Below are 16,770 nucleotides of genomic sequence, written 5' to 3' on the forward strand. Positions count from 1 at the left end.
GGAGTCCTCCCCCTAAGGAGTTAAGATCCCCAGGAAAAGGAAAGCAGAGCAGGCTTGCCCAACCTGCAGCCCAGTGGACTGACCTGGAACGGAAAGGTTCATGTCTCTTCTCACTCCTTCCCCAATACCATCAGCACCTCAGTTGTAGCTTGACATTGCCGCTGTGCCACAGGGAGGAACCCACCTAAGCACACTGGCTGAGGGGCACGGGAGAGGCCCCGCTGGCATCCCTGTTCATCCCAGTGGGACCGTCAGGACCGCACGCCTCCCTTTCTGCAGCATTGCAGTGTCAGCAATCCACACCTTTACATGCACCCTGTAATGTGGCCTGGTCACAGCACAGTCCTGCTCCCCAGCCGTTCTGAGGGGCCTACCCTGCAGTCAGGGTTTCCCCCCCTGGGGGAAAGGGGAGACACAATTCATCACCCAAGAGGAACGTCAGCCTGGGCTTTTACATCAAGAATTTATCTTGTATGGGAGCCCAAAACAAGAAAACAATGTTCAACAACCATTCTATGATAAAAGGGGGTGTCCTTCCCTGAAGGATCAAGCCTGGGCCGGCCTTTCATACATCAGTGCATCTAAAGGAAGCCCATGGGGAAGCAACTGTCCTTTACATCAAAATTCCCCAGAAGATAGGGGAGGTACACGAACTTCAATGTACTTTCTTGGTGGGAAGAGCCCCTATGCCCATTGGGACTTCGAGAGGACCCAGACCTGTGCCTCTAGAGGACTAAGGCTGCCATGACACAATGCTGGCCAGTGAACTCTTCAGTGTGGCTTTTTTAAAAAAGAGCCGCTTCCTTTGGAAGTACATCCCCCAGAGGGAACAACATCCCAAGGGATGGAACCAGACCCAGGTCCCAGCACACTGGGAGGTCGGACAGAGTAGGGGCTGGCAAGTAAACTGGCCACACTGTAAAGTACCCCCGGCAGGTGTTAATGGCCAGCAGCCGAGCGAGAGGAGTATCCCAACTCCAGGGCCAGGTCATAACTTGCTCGTCCTCCCACTGGAGGGCAGCATGGCCACATTCCGCTGCTCCTTTGGCCTCCCAGGACAAGTTACCATGTGTCACCATGCGCCTTGAGAAGCCTGTCGGTGCACCAAAAACGCTTCTCCCCCACTTGGGACAACACTGAGACACAATTTGTTTTACAAAACGAACCTCCAAATGGCAGTAACCCATTTGCGTTCTTAAAAACGTCCCTTTATTTAAAGCTATTGTAGATGGCCACAATTCCACCCAGATGGACATGCCACGAGTGAGCGGGCAGGAGTTTCTTCTGAGGATGGCAGCAGGGTATCCAAGGAGGGCCGTGGGCCAATCCTGCACTCACACACTGCACCAGACAAGTGTGCTATGGGACCGGCCTTTCCCTCCACCAGGGCAGTCAGGGTACTCTGATAGTCTTCCTTTCCCTCCCCCAGAGGCAAAAACCAAAATGCCTACCTATTCCTGGCCACAAGCACACGTGCCCCACCTCAGACACAGCACGGCCCCAGGGGCCAACCCCCAAGCCCATGGTGGAGGAGCCAGTGGTAGAGGGTGGGACCCGCGCTGCTGCCCCCACGGCCCAGAGCCAGGGGGCGCCCACACTGCTCCCAGGACGGGCCGGCGCACACACGGTCCTTCCCTCCGTGCAGGTTTCAAATGTGTCGTTTATTCGCTATTTTTGATGACTATAAATAAGTGTTTCCACTATGGAAAAGAAAGTGAGCACAGTACATTTTCATGACTGGGGAATGGATTTTCTGAAGTCTTCTTCAATAGGGCAAAAACTTAGAAAAAAACAACCTGAATGTTGGAATTCAGTTCTTTATATAAAGTCCCTTGTAAAAACAAAACAGAATAAAAACAAACTGAAAAGAAGGGGCAGGGCAAAATTTAAAAAAAGAAAAAAGGAGGAAAAGAACGGAAGGAAGAGAAAACAAGGGGAGGCGGCTTATTGCTCCTCCTCCGCTCCAGCCTTGCTCTCGGCATCTTCTGACTCCTTGCTCTCCTCCTTCACCGAGAGAGCTTCTAGCTTCTCAGTCACCTTCTCGGCATCATCATTTTTGCCCGACCCTGCTAAGACATAGGGGGACGCAGTAAGAAGACCGAGAAGCAGTGCCCAGCCCAGCCCGCCCACCTCCTGTGGTCCCGGGCGGAGGCCGCAGGACAGGTCACTTCACAGTGTGCCAGCCAAGCCAGCCTCCAGGGTCACACTAACGAGGAAGAGCTCATGCCTGGGATGGCAGTCAGGGAGCTCAGTTATGTCGGGTCACCTGCTACGGCAGCCATCGTTGGGCCCCAAGTGACCAGGCGACTGTGAGGACCTCTTGAGGCCCCTCTGGCCACAGGCTCTAGCAAGCCAGACATCATGACTCAGCTGCCAGCCTGGGGGCTGTGAGGCCAGGCCGGGGAGCACATGCTTGGGGCCCTGATGGCCAGCTCACTCCCCAAGAGGCACCCTGTGTTCCCAGACGGCTGTATCACCCTTGACAGGACGAGGTGGTCACAGCACCCCGGGATGTTTCTGTGGCAGACGGAAAAAGCACCCGCCTGGGGCTGCAGCCGGATGCAGAGTGAGTCTGCAAGGAAGTCCCCTACCCACGACACCATGTCACCTTTCTTTTCTCTCTCTTCTATCTCTTTCCTGCATTCTTCAAACTTTGTTTTGAATTTCTGTGCATCTGCAGAAAGAAGAGGCGAGACTTCCTAAGATCCCTAAACAGTGAACAGGTCCTGGGGGGTACGAAGCATCAAAAGTCACATACGGCTCATCCCATAGCCAATTCTGATTTAAGGACATAGCCCTGGGCTCACTCTTACCCGGACCAAGCAGTTAACTATTCTCCAGTCCCTCCTGAGACTGGTGGCTATATTGGGTTGTCTCCCTCCATCTGACTCCATGACAATTTGGGCAGAGCAACACACGGTTCTGATGGCCGTGCACAACCATGGGGCAGGGCTCTGCCCAACACTCAACTCTCCACTCATGACAGAGTAGCTGCTAGACAAGGCCCACTGTGCACCTCTGATGATCCAGGGCTGGAAAGACGGCTAAGCCGAGGAGAGGTCAGCCTGGACCCATGCTGCCAGCAGACTCTGGGAAGGGGACGCCTGCCCCAGGTAGACTGGATGCCCAGCCCCCTGAGGTTAAAAGGGAAAAGACCCTGCTCGTGGCCTCAGAGCCTGGGTGAGGCCTTGACAACGCACGGCTCAACTGCAGGGCTTATGTCCCTCCTCCGAGGCAGCACAAGACAGCAAGATGGGACCAGTCCTTACCACACACCTCCCAGGCGCTATCAGTTCTCCCCACAAAGCTATGCGGACAGACAGGCAGCCGCAGTCAGATAGTCCCCGGGGCCTGGTGCCCTTCTGCTTACTCTCAGCATTTAGGAAGCGGATGGCCAGCAGCTCTGGCTTGGGGCACTCGTCGGCAAAGTCAGCGTGGGTGTTCCAGACCCAGGCACGGTCGCTGCCCGCGTTCGGCTTCAGTTCCATCATCGGTGTGACTGGAGAAGAGGAGCCGTGTGAGGATCCTGTCAACTGCCTCAAGGTCACCCCACCACAAAAGGCCCTGGTTGCCAATGCAAGGTCCTGCTTTGGGGTCCACCAACCAGGCTTAAACAAAGTCCCATGGGATATGGATCTTATTCAAACAAGTTTCTTTGCAAACACCTCATATTCACTTAGAACCAGGACTCTCCTGATCTGGAAACGGGGTGGCCTGCTCCCTGACACAGTAACACCTCAGCAAGGGTCTCTAATTCCATTAGAACAAGGCTCTAACGCCAGCAGAGCCACTCACACTTAGCCCTTCCTGTGGAGCACCCATCCTGTGACTGTGTCCACGCTCAGTCGCACCATCTGGCCCAATGGGAGATGGGGGACAAAAACTGTACGCAGGGTGGTGAGGGGTTAGGGTTGGACCAGGGCAACCACTCTGACGTTGTCCAGGGACCTTGGGGGGTGAGGCCCCCAGAAGTGGACACTGTGGGCCTTGCGACATGCTCATACATCATGGAAATCAAAGCTGTGACCTGGAATAAGCACAGCCACCCCAGTGTCCTCAGGCTTTGCACAGCCCCAAGGAGGAAAGGGGAGACAGACTGTGTGAAGAACAAGAGCACCCCCAATGCCGCACCCACAGGTGTGCCCCTGCCCAGCCCCGAGCACACAGACCATCTAACCGGGAAGTCACACCATCTCCATGTAGATATCTGGAGAGCCCTTGAGCTGTAGAGAGCTCAGAAGTGCCACTGCCTCCTCCTGCCACTACCCACCTGCTACATCAAGGGTCTATGGTATGTATCGGGTCCAGAACTCCCACCTACAATGCGGAAACAACCTAGTGACCTGACGAGGCTCTGAAAGCAGCACAGGGTGTCCGAAGACCCCTGGGGAGAAATTCAAATTGAAATGGAAGTCAAGGGCCAGGGCAGACAGGCAGGAGCGGTGGGGTTCATTAGAGGACATCCAAGCGGCCCAAGCAGCATAAAAGAGGCACCTGGGTGGCTTAGGCTATTAAGCGTCTGCCTGCAGCTCAGGTCATGATCCCAGGGTCCTGGAATTAAGCACCACATCAGGCTCAGCGGGGACTCCACTTCTCCCTCCCTCTGCCCCTCTGCCCCCTCCACTGCTTGTGCTCTCTCTCTCTCAAACAAATAAAATATTTATTAAAAAAAAAAAAAAGGGAAGGGCACGAAGGCCCTTCCCTACCATCCCTCGAGTCTCTGTAAACCCGCTCATCCTTCCACATCATCCTCAAGGGCTGTTTTGCTCCGGTTCCCGCCTGGTCACCCTGTATGCCCATATGAGGGGCCCTGCCCTGCCAGACACGCATTCTCCCCAGTAACACAGACATGGCACTGAATGGCAATGGAGCCCAAAACGTGACTGCTTCCAAAGACACAGGGCACTGCAGGACAACCCAGCAGCCAAGTGACTGATATGGCCAGAACTTACTGTCATCTCTTCACAGGCCAGGCCTGCTATGGCTTTTCCCGGAACCCACTCCCACCATGAGGAGTCCAGGGCTGATGCATCACACCTGTCCAAAGGCCTCAACCTGTCACCACCCCCTACCTGCTCCAGTCTCACAGGCACCTAAGGATAAGGTAGCCACCTCCTCCCCTCACCCCTTTTCCCTTCTGTGTCCTCCTCCAAGGACACCCTGCAGGGACAAAACACATCAAAGAGTGGGAAGGTAAGGGCCCCTGGGTGGCTCAGTCGGTTAAGCCTGCCTTCGGGTCCAGGTCCAGGCCTGATGTCAAGCTCCCTGCTCAGTGGAGAGCTGCTTCTCCCTCTCCCCCTGCTTGTGTGAGCATGCTCTGTCAAGTAAATGAATAAGAACTTTAAAAACAAAGAGTGGGAAAGCTTCCTATGGAGCATGTCAAATACAGCAACAGCTGTCCTCACGCCACCCATTCCTGGGGCAGACCCTCCATGGTCCCGAGCCCACAATGGGGCTGTGTCCACCCCACCATGTCCTATCTGCCTGGACTCCACAGCGTATATGCCTTAAGTTTTTCTGTAGGTCTGCTCTGAGTTCAGAGAGTGTTGGAACACCTCATTTCCCACTTTAAGTCCTGAACACAATGCGAATACGTGCCCCATGTCACAGTGTGCCCCCAGGCTCCCGTGTGGCACCGAAGGCAGCCTGCCCGAAGACTTGAAGGCGTCCTTATGTGGGACTCAGAGTGAAAACTCTCCCCGAAAAGGTCACCTACTGTAGTGGTTGGCGCATATCTTCAGGGTCTTGTCCCTCCTCATAAGGAGACGAATGGTCCCTTTCTCCTTATGCTTCAGAAGCTTGACGTCACCAGTGCCTCGTTCCTTCCATTCTGGGAGATCGTTCTCTGAAGCGAATCGGAATAGCTTTGCCCGCCTTCAAGAAAAGCCATTAAGAGAGGCTTAGATGTGCACAGAGAGGGGAATACACAGCCAAATGTTTGCTGGGAAAGAACACTTGTTTTCTGTGCATTGAACAAATGGCTGTTTCTAGCACCACCATAGACACCCTTTCCTTTCTTGGTACCTCTAGGACTGTTAGTTTAAAAACTAACAAAAGAGCAAGTCAACAATCAATTCCCAGGTTTTACTTGGAATAATCAAAGAGAAAAGAGATTTCCAACAGAAAGACCCAACTTCTCAGCAAAGACACCCCCCTCCCCAAGTACGCTAGGCTTGCCTGTGATCACACTGCAGGGCAGCCCCTGGTGTCCCATAGGGCCACAGGGGTAGCACTGAAACAGAGAGAGGTCGAGGACCCCTGTCGTCCACAGGGCCAGCCCTTCCCCCTGCTGTGAGATGCCCTCTTTCCCTGGCCCCCCAACACAGAGAGGGGGCTGTAGACCTCTACTCAGGCCACCAAGCTCTGGTCCAACACCCTGCCCTCCTGCCCAGAATAGTACCTCACATTGGGCCCAGCCAAAGCCCCGTCCCACCGGGCAGCAAAGCCCCCGTGGTGAGCCCAACAGTCCTGCCCTTAGGACTTCAGGCTCCATTTCCTTCCCCCTAGGACCCCAGCCTTGCTGGTCCATTTCCTGCACAACACCCTGCTCTCTTTCCCAAACTCAATTCTGTTAAGGGAAATAACTGCCCTCAAAAGGATGCCACCAGAGCTTTCACCTGACGCCCAAGGGCCCAGACGTAAAGGCCTGACCTGCTGGCCTCACCTCCCTCAGGAAGGGCCTATGTTCAGGACTGCCAGGAGCAGTTCTCAGTCCAGTGTGGGCAGGAGGGCCAGAGCGGGGGGTGAGTGTGTGTGTGACAGCACCAGCAGCAGTCCTCACCCCTGGGAGGGAACAGTCCCTGGCTGTGGCACCATTTCTGGGCAAAGCACACATGTGGAGATCCAGCGTCTTCTGGGACAGACCCACCACTCTCTTGAGATCAAAGGGATATATGTGACTCTCCTTTCCCAGGCCTTTCAGAGTAGTGGGAAGAGGCTGGTCTTCCCAATCTGCCTTCCTTAGAGGGAGGAGTCAGGAAAGCACTTGAACCCTCAACTGGCTTTTTGGATAGAATCTGAAAAGTGGGGGAGCTCCGTAAGCTTGGACAGGAAAAGCACTCCAGCCTATTTCCGTTAACTTGAAACAGAACCTAGCGTTCCGTGTGATGCTGAGCACAGGCAACAGGTCAGTCTCAGCAGCGCGCTGATTTTGTCACAGACATCTCAACAAATGGCTGGTGCCAGTGCTACTTAAAAATGACACCTGCCTTTGTAGCTTCTTACTGAAGGCGCCAAAAAACACATGTACAATGATTTTTTAGAAAATGATTTTGGTAAGTGTAACACCATCCCCTTTCATTTGTAATTTCAAGTGTCATTTTGTGCATAAAAACACTGATTTGGGAGTTCACAAACTTCAGGATGCCAAAGTCTGTAGCGCAAAAGAAGAAATGATAACAATGGCAGAGACTCCCTGTTCAACCAGATGAAAGGTGCAGTTGGAAACCTCTAAAGGCAGCAAGCCTGTAAGGTGGCAAGGACAGAGGACTGTGGCGATGCCCCTTTGTGGACAGAGCAGCAGGAACAGGACACCAGGGAGCACCTGTGCTCTCCACAGGACTGGCCACCAGAAGAAGGGGCACCAAGTGAAGAGTCGTCCAATAGCTTTTTGATTTCCACATAGGATTAGTTATTGCACAATCCCAACCAAGCCCTTTCCTCAGTCTCAGTCCAATTACAAGCCAGGCCAAGACCCTGATGGCCATAAAAACCATAAACTCAATCTTACACTAAAGATACCAAGGTCTGGAGCAACGTGAGCTTACTTACATCTTAAAAAGCTCTTCTTCATCTTCTTCCAGCGTTTTAATTTCTTGCTCAGGAAGAGAAACTATAGGTTCGAACTGGGGGTCGTGGTTGGACTCATCTGCATTCTCGGTGGAGGTGTCATGGTCCTCATGGGTGTCCTGTGGAGGGAGGTGCAGAGAAGTGACTCTGCTGGCTCCGGAGCCTGGCCCCCACCCAGAGCTCAGCTGTGCCCGCAGTGGGCAATCCCTCCTAGTGAATGGCCTCATCCCAGAGCAAGAGGTTAAGCCCACAGTCTTTCACACAAGGCTGGCACCCCCATTCAAGAGTGCAGGAAGATGCTGAACTTCCACGCCCTCCGCAGAGGCATCAGGCACGTGTGTGCAGTGTGGCTGGGGCCCCTCAAGGTGGGCGGCCTACTGGCCAGAGGCACTGCCTCATCACTTCCCACCTGTCTCCTCACCTGTAAAACCTGGATAAGGACAGCACTAGATGAAGATTAAAAGGCACAATGGTGGAAGAGAGCCTCATGGAGCCTGTCACCCTTTCACCAACGTTTACTGGTTGAAGGGAAAAAAAAAAACCAAAAAAAAAACCCCGTGCTCTTGTTTAGCAGAAGGGGGTGAAAGTGGCTACCAACTCCTAGAGTTTACGTGAAATGCACGTCCTGCCGGCAGTTTTATCTTACATCCCAAAGTTGATGCATCGACAGAAATCATACAAATAGAAAACTACAGGCCGCAGAAGAGCCCGTTTTAGGTTCAAGTCTCACAAAACACGTGGCTTGGCGATCTGCAGTCCGTAAGAACCCGGGGGGCTTTACTACCCGTCCCGGGCCGGAACAGCAAATACGAAAAGCTGCCTTCCGCGGTCGGCCAGCTCGCCCGGGCAGAGGCCCGCGGTCCCCGGAGCAGCCGCCGCCCCCGGGTCGCGCGGCCAGGCCGGTCCACCCGGCTGGAACCAGACCGCCGCCCCCGCGGCCTGCGGCGGTTCAGGGCGTGAGCACAGAATGAATGAAGTGCTGCGCAGGCGGCGGCGGGAGGGACGCTCGGTTCCGGTGGGAAGCCTGCAAGTGGGCCGAGCCGCGGAAGCCGGGCCCCCGCCTGGGTCTCAGGCGAGCAGCAGAGCGAGCGGAGACCACGGAGCCTGGGCGGCGGGCCGCCCCCCGCCCCGATGGAGCGCCCCGGCCTCGGCGGGGCCCGCCCCAAGGTCACGCGGGCGCCCGGCAGCCCCCGAGCCCGCGCCCCCAGGCCCCGCGGGCCCCAGGCCGCGCTCCCCGAAGCTCCGACCACGCGCCGCCGAGGCTCCGCAAGGCACGGAGCCCGCAAGCCGGCGGGGGTTGGCGGCGGCGGCGCGGGCCGCCCACGTGGCCGCCGGCAGCGGCCTCGGCCTCCCGGCCCCCACCCGGTCCCCGCCCGAGCCCGGCCGCACCTTGGCGGCCGCCATGGGGGCGCGGCGGCGGCGGCGGCGGCGGCTCGGCGGGCTCGGTCGTCGCTGGCTCCGCGGCCTCTCGGCGGCTGGTCGTAGCTCCTTCCCTCCGCGTCTGGCGCCGGCGCCTCCCGCCCTCCCGCTCTTCCCTCCGCCCCGCGACCCGAACCTCGACCCCTGACCTCGGCGGCGGGAAACGCGACGCGATTCAAAACCAGCGCAGCTTTATTGGCTCACACGGCGGACAGTCTCATTGTCCTGCCCGCCCCGCGCTTCCCGCCAAAACGCCCCCGGCGCATGCCCGGCCAGCCCGGCAGCCAGGGGACGTGCGCTCCCGGCGGCCCTCGCGCGCACTTCCGCCCCGCGGTGGCGCGCGCCCCTCGGGCTCGCTAAGGGCCAGGGGATCCGAGCTGGCGCGTGGCGATGACATCACCGGAAGTCGAGATGATAGAGACGCGCGGCCTCGGCGGCACGCGCTGGCTCACGGGAGAGCGGCCAACCAGGCGAGCGGCCGGCACGGGCCCCTGGCGGGCGGGCGGCGTACCCCACGTCGGGGACGCGAACCCGAGCGGCGAGGGTTCGAGTCCCGCCCCCGCCCTGGGCGGAGCCGGGAAGCGGCCTCGCGGCGTTGCGGCCGCCCTCGGAGCGCCTGCCTCCCTTCTGCCAGGCCCAGGGCCCGGAGGCGGAGGTGGCCCTCGCGGGGGCCCCGGGCGCGACGCGGATGGACCGGACGGTGAGTGACGAGCTCGGCGACGAGGTAAAGTGAAGGGAGATCGTGATGGGAGGCCGGGCGGGAAGCCGCTAGGAGACAACGTGGGGCGGGGGCAAGTTGGGAGCCGGGGGGAGGGGCGAGCCGGGGCGCCGGGTGCCTTAACGGGGGGCTCGTGGGCGGCGCCCAGGCCCTGGGGCCGGTCCTCACCCCGAGGCCCGTCTGCCCCTGCACAGCGCCCTGTGCCCGTGGACGGCTGCGGCCCGGACGGCGGCGGTGCCCGGGGCAGCCCTGCGGCCCCGGCCCCCCGGGAGGAAGCGCAGGAGCAGGAAGGGGCGCCCGGGGCGGCCGCGGGGGCCGCGCCTCAGCCCGGGCTCTACAGCTACATCAGGGACGACTTGTTCACCTCGGAGATCTTCAAGTTGGAGCTGCAGAACGTGCCCCGCCACGCCAGCTTCAGTGACGTCCGGCGCTTTCTGGGCCGCTTCGGCCTGCAGCCTCATAAGACCAAACTCTTTGGGCAGCCTCCCTGCGCCTTTGTGACCTTCCGCAGCGCCGCTGAGCGGGACAAGGCCTTGCGTGTGCTGCACGGTGCTCTCTGGAAGGGCCGCCCACTCAGCGTGCGCCCCGCCAGGCCCAAGGCGGATCCCATGGCCAGGAAGAGGCGGCGCGAGGATGAGGGTGAGCCCACAGCCACCTGCATCGCAGATGTAGTGACCCCTCTTTGGACCGTGCCCTATGCTGAGCAGCTCGAGCGGAAGCGGCTGGAGTGCGAGCAGGTGCTACAGAAGCTTGCCAAGTGAGTGTGGGTGCAGATCACCCGGTGGCCCCGAAGCTCTGCTCGGCTGCATGCTCGTCCAGCCCCCACCGTGCGCCGTGCAGACGTCCTCACGGCTGCACAGTCTCGTGGGCAGTAAGCCAGGAAGCCCCGTGTATAATCAGGGGGGCTGGTGAGGTCCCGAAGGAGGAGCCCAGGCACCTGGGCATTTGGAGAATGGCTGGGGGTAGTGGTGGGGGGTAGTGGTGGGGGCGGGGGGCAGCGGGCTGAGTCCAACCTTGGCCTCACCTCCTCCTGCAGGGAAATTGGGAGCACCAACCGCGCCCTGCTGCCCTGGCTGCTCTCACAGAGGCACAAGCACAACAAGGCCTGCTGCCCACTGGAGGGGGTTAGGCCATCACCCCAGCAGGTCAGGCCCGGCTGCTGCAACCAGAAATCCACCTCGTGTTCTAAGAGGAGCTCTTCTCTCTTACCTCTATCATAGCTTTCCCTGTTTTCTGTCTCTTTCTGGTGTTCGTCACGTGACTGTTACTTGTTGTCAGCCCCATCCCCTGGACCGCCAGGCCCCGTGGGGAAACTGGTGCCTCTCGCTCACCACCATCTCTTACTTGATGAGCTCTTTTGGCCGCTCACAAGTGCTGGACGGCCAGAGTAAGGTCAGGCGTGTCTCTCTGCCTCCCTCCACCCTTCCTGCAGACCGAGTATCGTAATAAGTGTGAGTTTCTGGTCGGCGTCGGGGTGGACGGGGAGGACAACACAGTCGGCTGTCGGCTTGGCAAGTATAAGGGTGGGACATGTGCTGTGGCCGCCCCCTTTGACACCGTGCACATCCCTGGAGCCACCAAGCAGGTGGTGAAGGCCTTCCAGGAATTCATCCGGTGAGGGCTTATGGCTGGGCTGGGGGCCCAGAAGTTCTGAGGTGGGAGCAGAGGATCTGCCTGGGGGGTCTTGGGATTGTGATCTGGCGGTTACGGCTGGGAGAGTGGGGAGGCGCTCACTCAGTCCTGGTTGGCCGATGCTGAGGGACTCAGGGCCACTCATGGCTCCCACAGGTCCACTCCGTACTCCGCATACAACCCAGAGACGTACTCAGGCCACTGGAAGCAGCTGACTGTGCGCACCAGCCGCCGTGGCCAAGCCATGGCCATTGTCTACTTCCACCCCCAGGTCTCAGGAGAGGTAGCCCTGCTGGGGGAGGTTGTCTGGGCCACAGTGAGCTGTGACACAGCCTTACAGGGCATTTTCTGGTGCTTACCCAGAAACTGGGCCCTGAGGAACTGGCCGGGCTGAAGGCCTCCTTGGCGCAGCACTTCATGGCGGGGCCAGGCAAGGCCACTGGGGTGACCTGCCTCTACTTTGTAGAGGAGGGACAGCGGTGAGGAGCCTGGGTAGGGGTGGGGCGGGTCCCTGCAAGGGGTGGTAACACTGACGGACTTACTCTGCCACCCAACAGAAAGACGCCCAGCCAGGAGGGCCTGCCCCTGGAGCACGTGGCTGGAGACCGGTGCATTCATGAGGACCTGCTGGGGTTGACCTTCCGGATCTCTCCTCATGCTTTTTTCCAGGTAGCCCCAAATCTCGGGGGATCGTGACACATGAAGGCCTCACACGATGTCAGGATGTCAGTGATGAATGGGGATAGGGGGTTAGGGCAGTGACAGCAGGTTAGCCTGGGGAGAATGTCAAGACACGGGAGCCACAAGGATCATAAGGTAGGAAAACAGTTATTTGCTGTTAGGTTGACAACCCTCTTGGAGGGACCTATGTGGGGTATAGAAAGGAGTTGGGATGATGCTAGGGCTCTGGCACCCACAAAAGAGGTAAGGGATAGGGTATCAGCATCAAGTTGCTTTTAAAGCCAGGAGACTAGGTGAGGTTGCCAGCATGATGGGATTGAAGGTCAGTCCAAGGACTGGGCCTCGGGCAGTCAAACAGCTAGATGTGCGGGAGGGATCGGGACCCCTGGGAAGAGGGCGAGTGGGCCAGAGATGGGAGCCGGGGGCTGTACAGGAGGGCATGCTGCCTGGGTGGGGAGGCTGCCCTGCCCTCCTCGACACTGCTTGTCCGCCCTGCAGGTAAACACCCTGGCGGCCGAGGTGCTCTACACGGTCATCCAGGACTGGGCCCAGCTGGACACAGGGAGCACGGTGCTGGACGTGTGTTGCGGCACTGGCACCATCGGCCTGGCACTGGCCCCCGTGAGTGCTCCCTGCCCCACCCCACCCATGTTGTCACCTGCCCTGTGATCCCCAGTGATCTCCAGCCCTTCCAGATCCTTTGTCACTCCCAATGTCTCCTGTTGTACCACGGTCTTAAAAGCCTGTGGGATGGGGCAGGGTGCCACAAGTATGTCCTATCTTGGTTTCAGAGGGTGAAGAGAGTTGTGGGGATCGAGCTGTGCCAGGAAGCCGTGGAAGATGCCCGGGTGAACGCCCGAGATAATGGTGAAAGCCAGCCCTCCACACAGTGGGCGGGCAGCAGATGCTCCTGCCTGGGACCTGGGACTCGCCGGGTGGTTCTTAGGGCCCGTGGTGGGGTGAGGGCAGAGGGTGCAGGAGGGCACCCACTGTGTGTCCAGGACACCAGAGCTGAGCAAGGATGAACAGGTTCCTTAGTCAGGCGGCTTTTCGTAAAATGCACCTGTGGCCAGGCAGGCCTTGTGGGGGTAAGGCATCCTGGGTCCCCTGTGACAGGACTATGGTGTCCTGTACAGAGTTGAGCAACGTGGAGTTCCACTGTGGGAGAGCTGAGGACCTGGTGCCCGCTTTGGTGAGCAGACTGGCCTCCCAGCAGCTCGTTGCCATCCTGGACCCGCCCCGTGCTGGCCTGCGTAAGTGGCCTCCATCGGAGCCTTATGGGGAAGAGGGGGGCAGGGATGCCAGAGGGTGGCACACCAGGCCACGCAGCCTTGGGCCTGAGGCCCATCCCGTTTGGACTTCCTCAGATTCTAAAGTGATCCTGGCCGTCCGAAGAGCTGAGAACCTCAAGCGGCTCCTGTATGTCTCTTGCAATCCCCGAGCGGCCATGGGCAACTTTGTGGAGTGAGTGTGAGGTGGGGGTGCCTGGGGTGGCCCTGGGACCTGCTGGATCCATGTGGCTGACCTTGACCCTCCTCTCTCACCACAGCCTTTGCAGGGCCCCATCTAACCGGGTGAAGGGTGTTCCCTTCCGGCCAGTCAAGGCTGTGGCTGTGGACCTGTTCCCGCAGACCCCGCATTGTGAGATGCTCATCCTGTTTGAGAGGGTGGAACACCCCAATGGCACGGGTGCCCTGGCACTCCAGGACTCTCCAGCCCAGCCCCCACCTGGGCCCCCAGAGGACACTGTGCAGGAGGAAAGCAGGGCTGCTGCCTCTTGCTAGGTCCCTGGCTAGAAACCCTTTCAGAATGGGGCCCTCTGTATCACTGGAGTGGGAGCCAAGGGGTTCTTCAAGTCCTTGCCTTGCCTCAGGACACTCGGGCAGCACCAAGAGAACATAAAACCTGGCTGACCCACTCAGGGTCCACCTGGAGCCTGTTCCCTCCAACCACCCCCAGGTTCCTTTTGGGTTAACTGGGGTACAGAGCGAGAATAAACAATTGCTGAACCGTTGCTGTTATTGTGATGAGAGCTTCAGAGTTCCAGCATGTGGGTTCCCTCCTGCCCCCCACTGCAGGTGTCGGGGACAAGGCTCTCAAAGCACCTGGAGCAGCCCAAGTCTGGGCCCCCAGCTCCCACTAGCCAACTACCAGCCTCTGGCACAGCTGCAGGTCACAGCAGTGTGCCCACAGCAACAGGGAGGCAGAGATGTGGATCTCATGGCCCAGGGCCAGCTGTACAGGTGGGCTGGAGCAATGGCAGGGGTAGGGCCCCATGGTCTGTCGAAGTTTCCTACACCCCCTGAGGGAAGCCACTGGAGCTGGGCCAGGGGGAACAGGACAGACACTGCCCAGCTGCTGCAGGAGCACTGTCCAGGCAAATGCCTCAGCTCTGCAGGGCAGACCGGAGGGGGTAGTTCTGGCCAGCAGAGGATCCAGAAGCCCCAGAGCCTCGCATGGTTATGAGAAAGAAACAGCAGTCATTCCCTTTTGGGACAGTTTTGCTTTATGCAGACAATCAAGGCTCACCCTTACAGCCATAGTTTAGCCACCACCTGGAAGGTGCACGATGGCCAGTGGCGAGGTGGGTGGCATTAGCACAGGCTCTCCCTGCCCTCTGCCCCCACGGCATGGCTGTGTGCACACAACACTCGTACCCACACGGGTGGGGGGGTACAAAGGAAGGACAGGGGAAGGCTGCAGCAGGGCTCGCTGCCTCTAGCTAACACGTGTGCACGAAGCTTTGGTTCACGATGGCGCATCTGGCTGTTGTGAGGGCAAACGGTCACAGTCAAATGATTATTCACAGCTGCAGACAGGAGGCAAGACAGAAGCAAGTGTCTAATTACAGCAACTTGATTTGAGGGTTTTATAAAGGTCAACACAGAAGCCAACCTCAGTCACATCGGTGGTAAGGGAGGGATACACTGTGGGTGGCACACAAGACTGACGGTCTGTCTGCCTGAAAACAAATGCCATCAACACCAACCATGGGGGACGTGATGGACAACAGGCACACCCGTGGGATGGGACCCTGCAGCCCACTGTGCACCAGGAGTGCACGGCACCCTGAACAGGCCCTCCAGACAGGGAGGGGATAGCTACCGTAACTACCTTGCACGTGCAGACAACCCGGGGCCCCAAGGCAGGGACACACCTACCCAACACCTGTCCACAGGAGCCACTGGGAGAGCACAGCCTGCTGGTCAGACCAGGTGGCCATGAGGCCTGGCTGCACAGGGCAGCTGCCCTTGAAATCCAGCGAAGCCATCATCACAGGGAAGCCCGCTGCCCTCCGTGTGCTTGTGCCAGCTCTGGAGAGGAGCGCCACTTTGTGATCACGGATGGATTGCACGGAGGGTCCTTGTTTCTTCTAAAATCCTCGTGCTAAAATGCTTAACTTTTTATATCTGCTACGTGATTCCAAATCTACCTTCTACTCTCACTGTAAAAGTTTCTTCTCAAATGCTAAAATATCATAAAAGCTTTAAAAATTGATGGGTGGACAGATGGACTTGACTGTGCAAAAATCTTGAGTAAAAAGTTGCCAGAGGCCAGTGAGGGTGAGGGGCCTCCGTGTCTAAGAAGACGTGTTTTTAGGACATTAAGACTTACTCAGAAAAAATGGACCACATGCCAGCCCAGGGCCAGGGCCGGCAGCCAGGCGGGGACCTGCAGACTTCATACACTGGCAGCATGTTTCAAGGATGGAAAAGAATCACCTTGAGGGCTCGCCTAGTCTCTGAAAAATAATTGATTCTAAAATTGTGTTTATTTTAAGCCAAAAAGGTCTAAATTACTCCTTCCTGTTATAACCTTTTCAGAGAAAAATGGAAAACACAGGAGGTAGGGAAGGGGAGGGGATGCCAGACCGCTGCGGTGGCCGGAGGGGGCCCTGGGCACAGGTGGGCGCCACAGGGCTCAGCCACTGCCTTCTCAGTCTGTCGCTTCTTGTCTGTGCAGGTAACATACTGACACTCATGGAAACCTTCATAAACCAGTCTGCAGCAAGTCCACAGAGGCAGAGGTCATCCACAGCCATGCCAAGCTCCTAGCTTCCACCTGTGTGGGCAAGCGGAGTCCGTCCTTGAACACGTCCACTCAGACCTGTGGGCAGCCCCCAAAGAAGAGCTGCATGGCCCTGCTGTCCCCGCGCACAGAGCCCCACCCCTCTGGCCTGGGCCTCAGGATGCCTGGCCGCAGGGGGGGAACTCCGATCAGAGGCCTGAGGCTGCAGAGTGAGCGGCGCGTGGTGTCCCTGGCGGCAGAGCTGCCAGTTCCCGCGCCTGGCCCTGCCGCCTCCCTCACACATCCACAGTGCACAGGGGTTCGCCGCCAGGCTGCGCAGATGCCACTATAGACATCTTGGGCTTCTTCCGGGTTTCCTCCTGGAAGAACAACAAAGATCAGGGATGCCAACAATGTGGAACACGTGACCCAGCCCAATCTCAGGCAAGAGGCTCCGGAGACAAGGGGTAGAGGTGTGTCGGTGGGGGACAGGGAGTTCAGCGCACTGGTGCCAGGTAGCCTCT

At 58.3% G+C, this 16,770-nt stretch overlaps 3 protein-coding genes and 1 non-coding gene across 8 annotated transcripts in view; 1 reads left to right on the forward strand and 3 right to left on the reverse strand.

The window, feature by feature from the left end:
• Positions 1–1,642: 1,642 nt before the first annotated feature.
• On the reverse strand, positions 1,643–9,369 carry RANBP1 (RAN binding protein 1). 2 transcript variants are annotated; one of them, XM_025474822.3, is made up of 6 exons: positions 9,178–9,369; positions 7,771–7,907; positions 5,717–5,874; positions 3,371–3,499; positions 2,609–2,674; positions 1,643–2,066 (listed from the first exon to the last, which is right to left on the reverse strand). In XM_025474822.3, the coding sequence occupies exons 1-6, from the start codon at positions 9,190–9,192 to the stop codon at positions 1,945–1,947; spliced, it is 627 nt and encodes a 208-aa protein (XP_025330607.3). In that variant the 5' UTR covers positions 9,193–9,369; the 3' UTR covers positions 1,643–1,944. The 2 variants fall into 2 exon arrangements, with proteins under 2 accessions (XP_025330607.3, XP_025330606.3); XM_025474821.3 differs by having other exon boundaries at positions 1,643–2,069; positions 9,178–9,340.
• LOC112677065 (small nucleolar RNA SNORA77) lies at positions 2,451–2,576 on the reverse strand. Its single transcript, XR_003146834.1, has one exon. It is a non-coding gene; the product is annotated as a small nucleolar RNA SNORA77 (small nucleolar RNA).
• A 263-nt stretch (positions 9,370–9,632) lies between the features above and the next one.
• Positions 9,633–14,252, forward strand: TRMT2A (tRNA methyltransferase 2 homolog A). Of its 2 annotated transcripts, none has more exons than XM_025474815.3 (12): positions 9,633–9,931; positions 10,120–10,682; positions 10,962–11,070; positions 11,358–11,539; positions 11,714–11,828; positions 11,921–12,036; positions 12,115–12,226; positions 12,737–12,859; positions 13,030–13,105; positions 13,375–13,491; positions 13,606–13,702; positions 13,788–14,252. In XM_025474815.3, the coding sequence occupies exons 1-12, from the start codon at positions 9,896–9,898 to the stop codon at positions 14,020–14,022; spliced, it is 1,881 nt and encodes a 626-aa protein (XP_025330600.1). In that variant the 5' UTR covers positions 9,633–9,895; the 3' UTR covers positions 14,023–14,252. The 2 variants fall into 2 exon arrangements, with proteins under 2 accessions (XP_025330600.1, XP_048957813.1); XM_049101856.1 differs by having other exon boundaries at positions 9,643–9,907.
• A 474-nt stretch (positions 14,253–14,726) lies between these two features.
• The window catches only part of DGCR8 (DGCR8 microprocessor complex subunit), a 36,384-nt gene continuing 34,340 nt past the window's right edge, over positions 14,727–16,770 (reverse strand). For all 3 annotated transcript variants that reach the window (XM_025474813.3, XM_035706634.2, XM_025474812.3), the window contains one exon: positions 14,727–16,626. In XM_025474813.3, the coding sequence (XP_025330598.1) occupies positions 16,543–16,626 (84 nt within the window). In that variant the 3' untranslated portion in view covers positions 14,727–16,542. The remainder of the gene's footprint in view (positions 16,627–16,770) is intronic.

The sequence above is a fragment of the Canis lupus genome, chromosome 26 (assembly GCF_003254725.2).
Source record: "Canis lupus dingo isolate Sandy chromosome 26, ASM325472v2, whole genome shotgun sequence".
In the NCBI taxonomy this organism is placed as follows: Eukaryota; Metazoa; Chordata; class Mammalia; order Carnivora; family Canidae; genus Canis; species Canis lupus.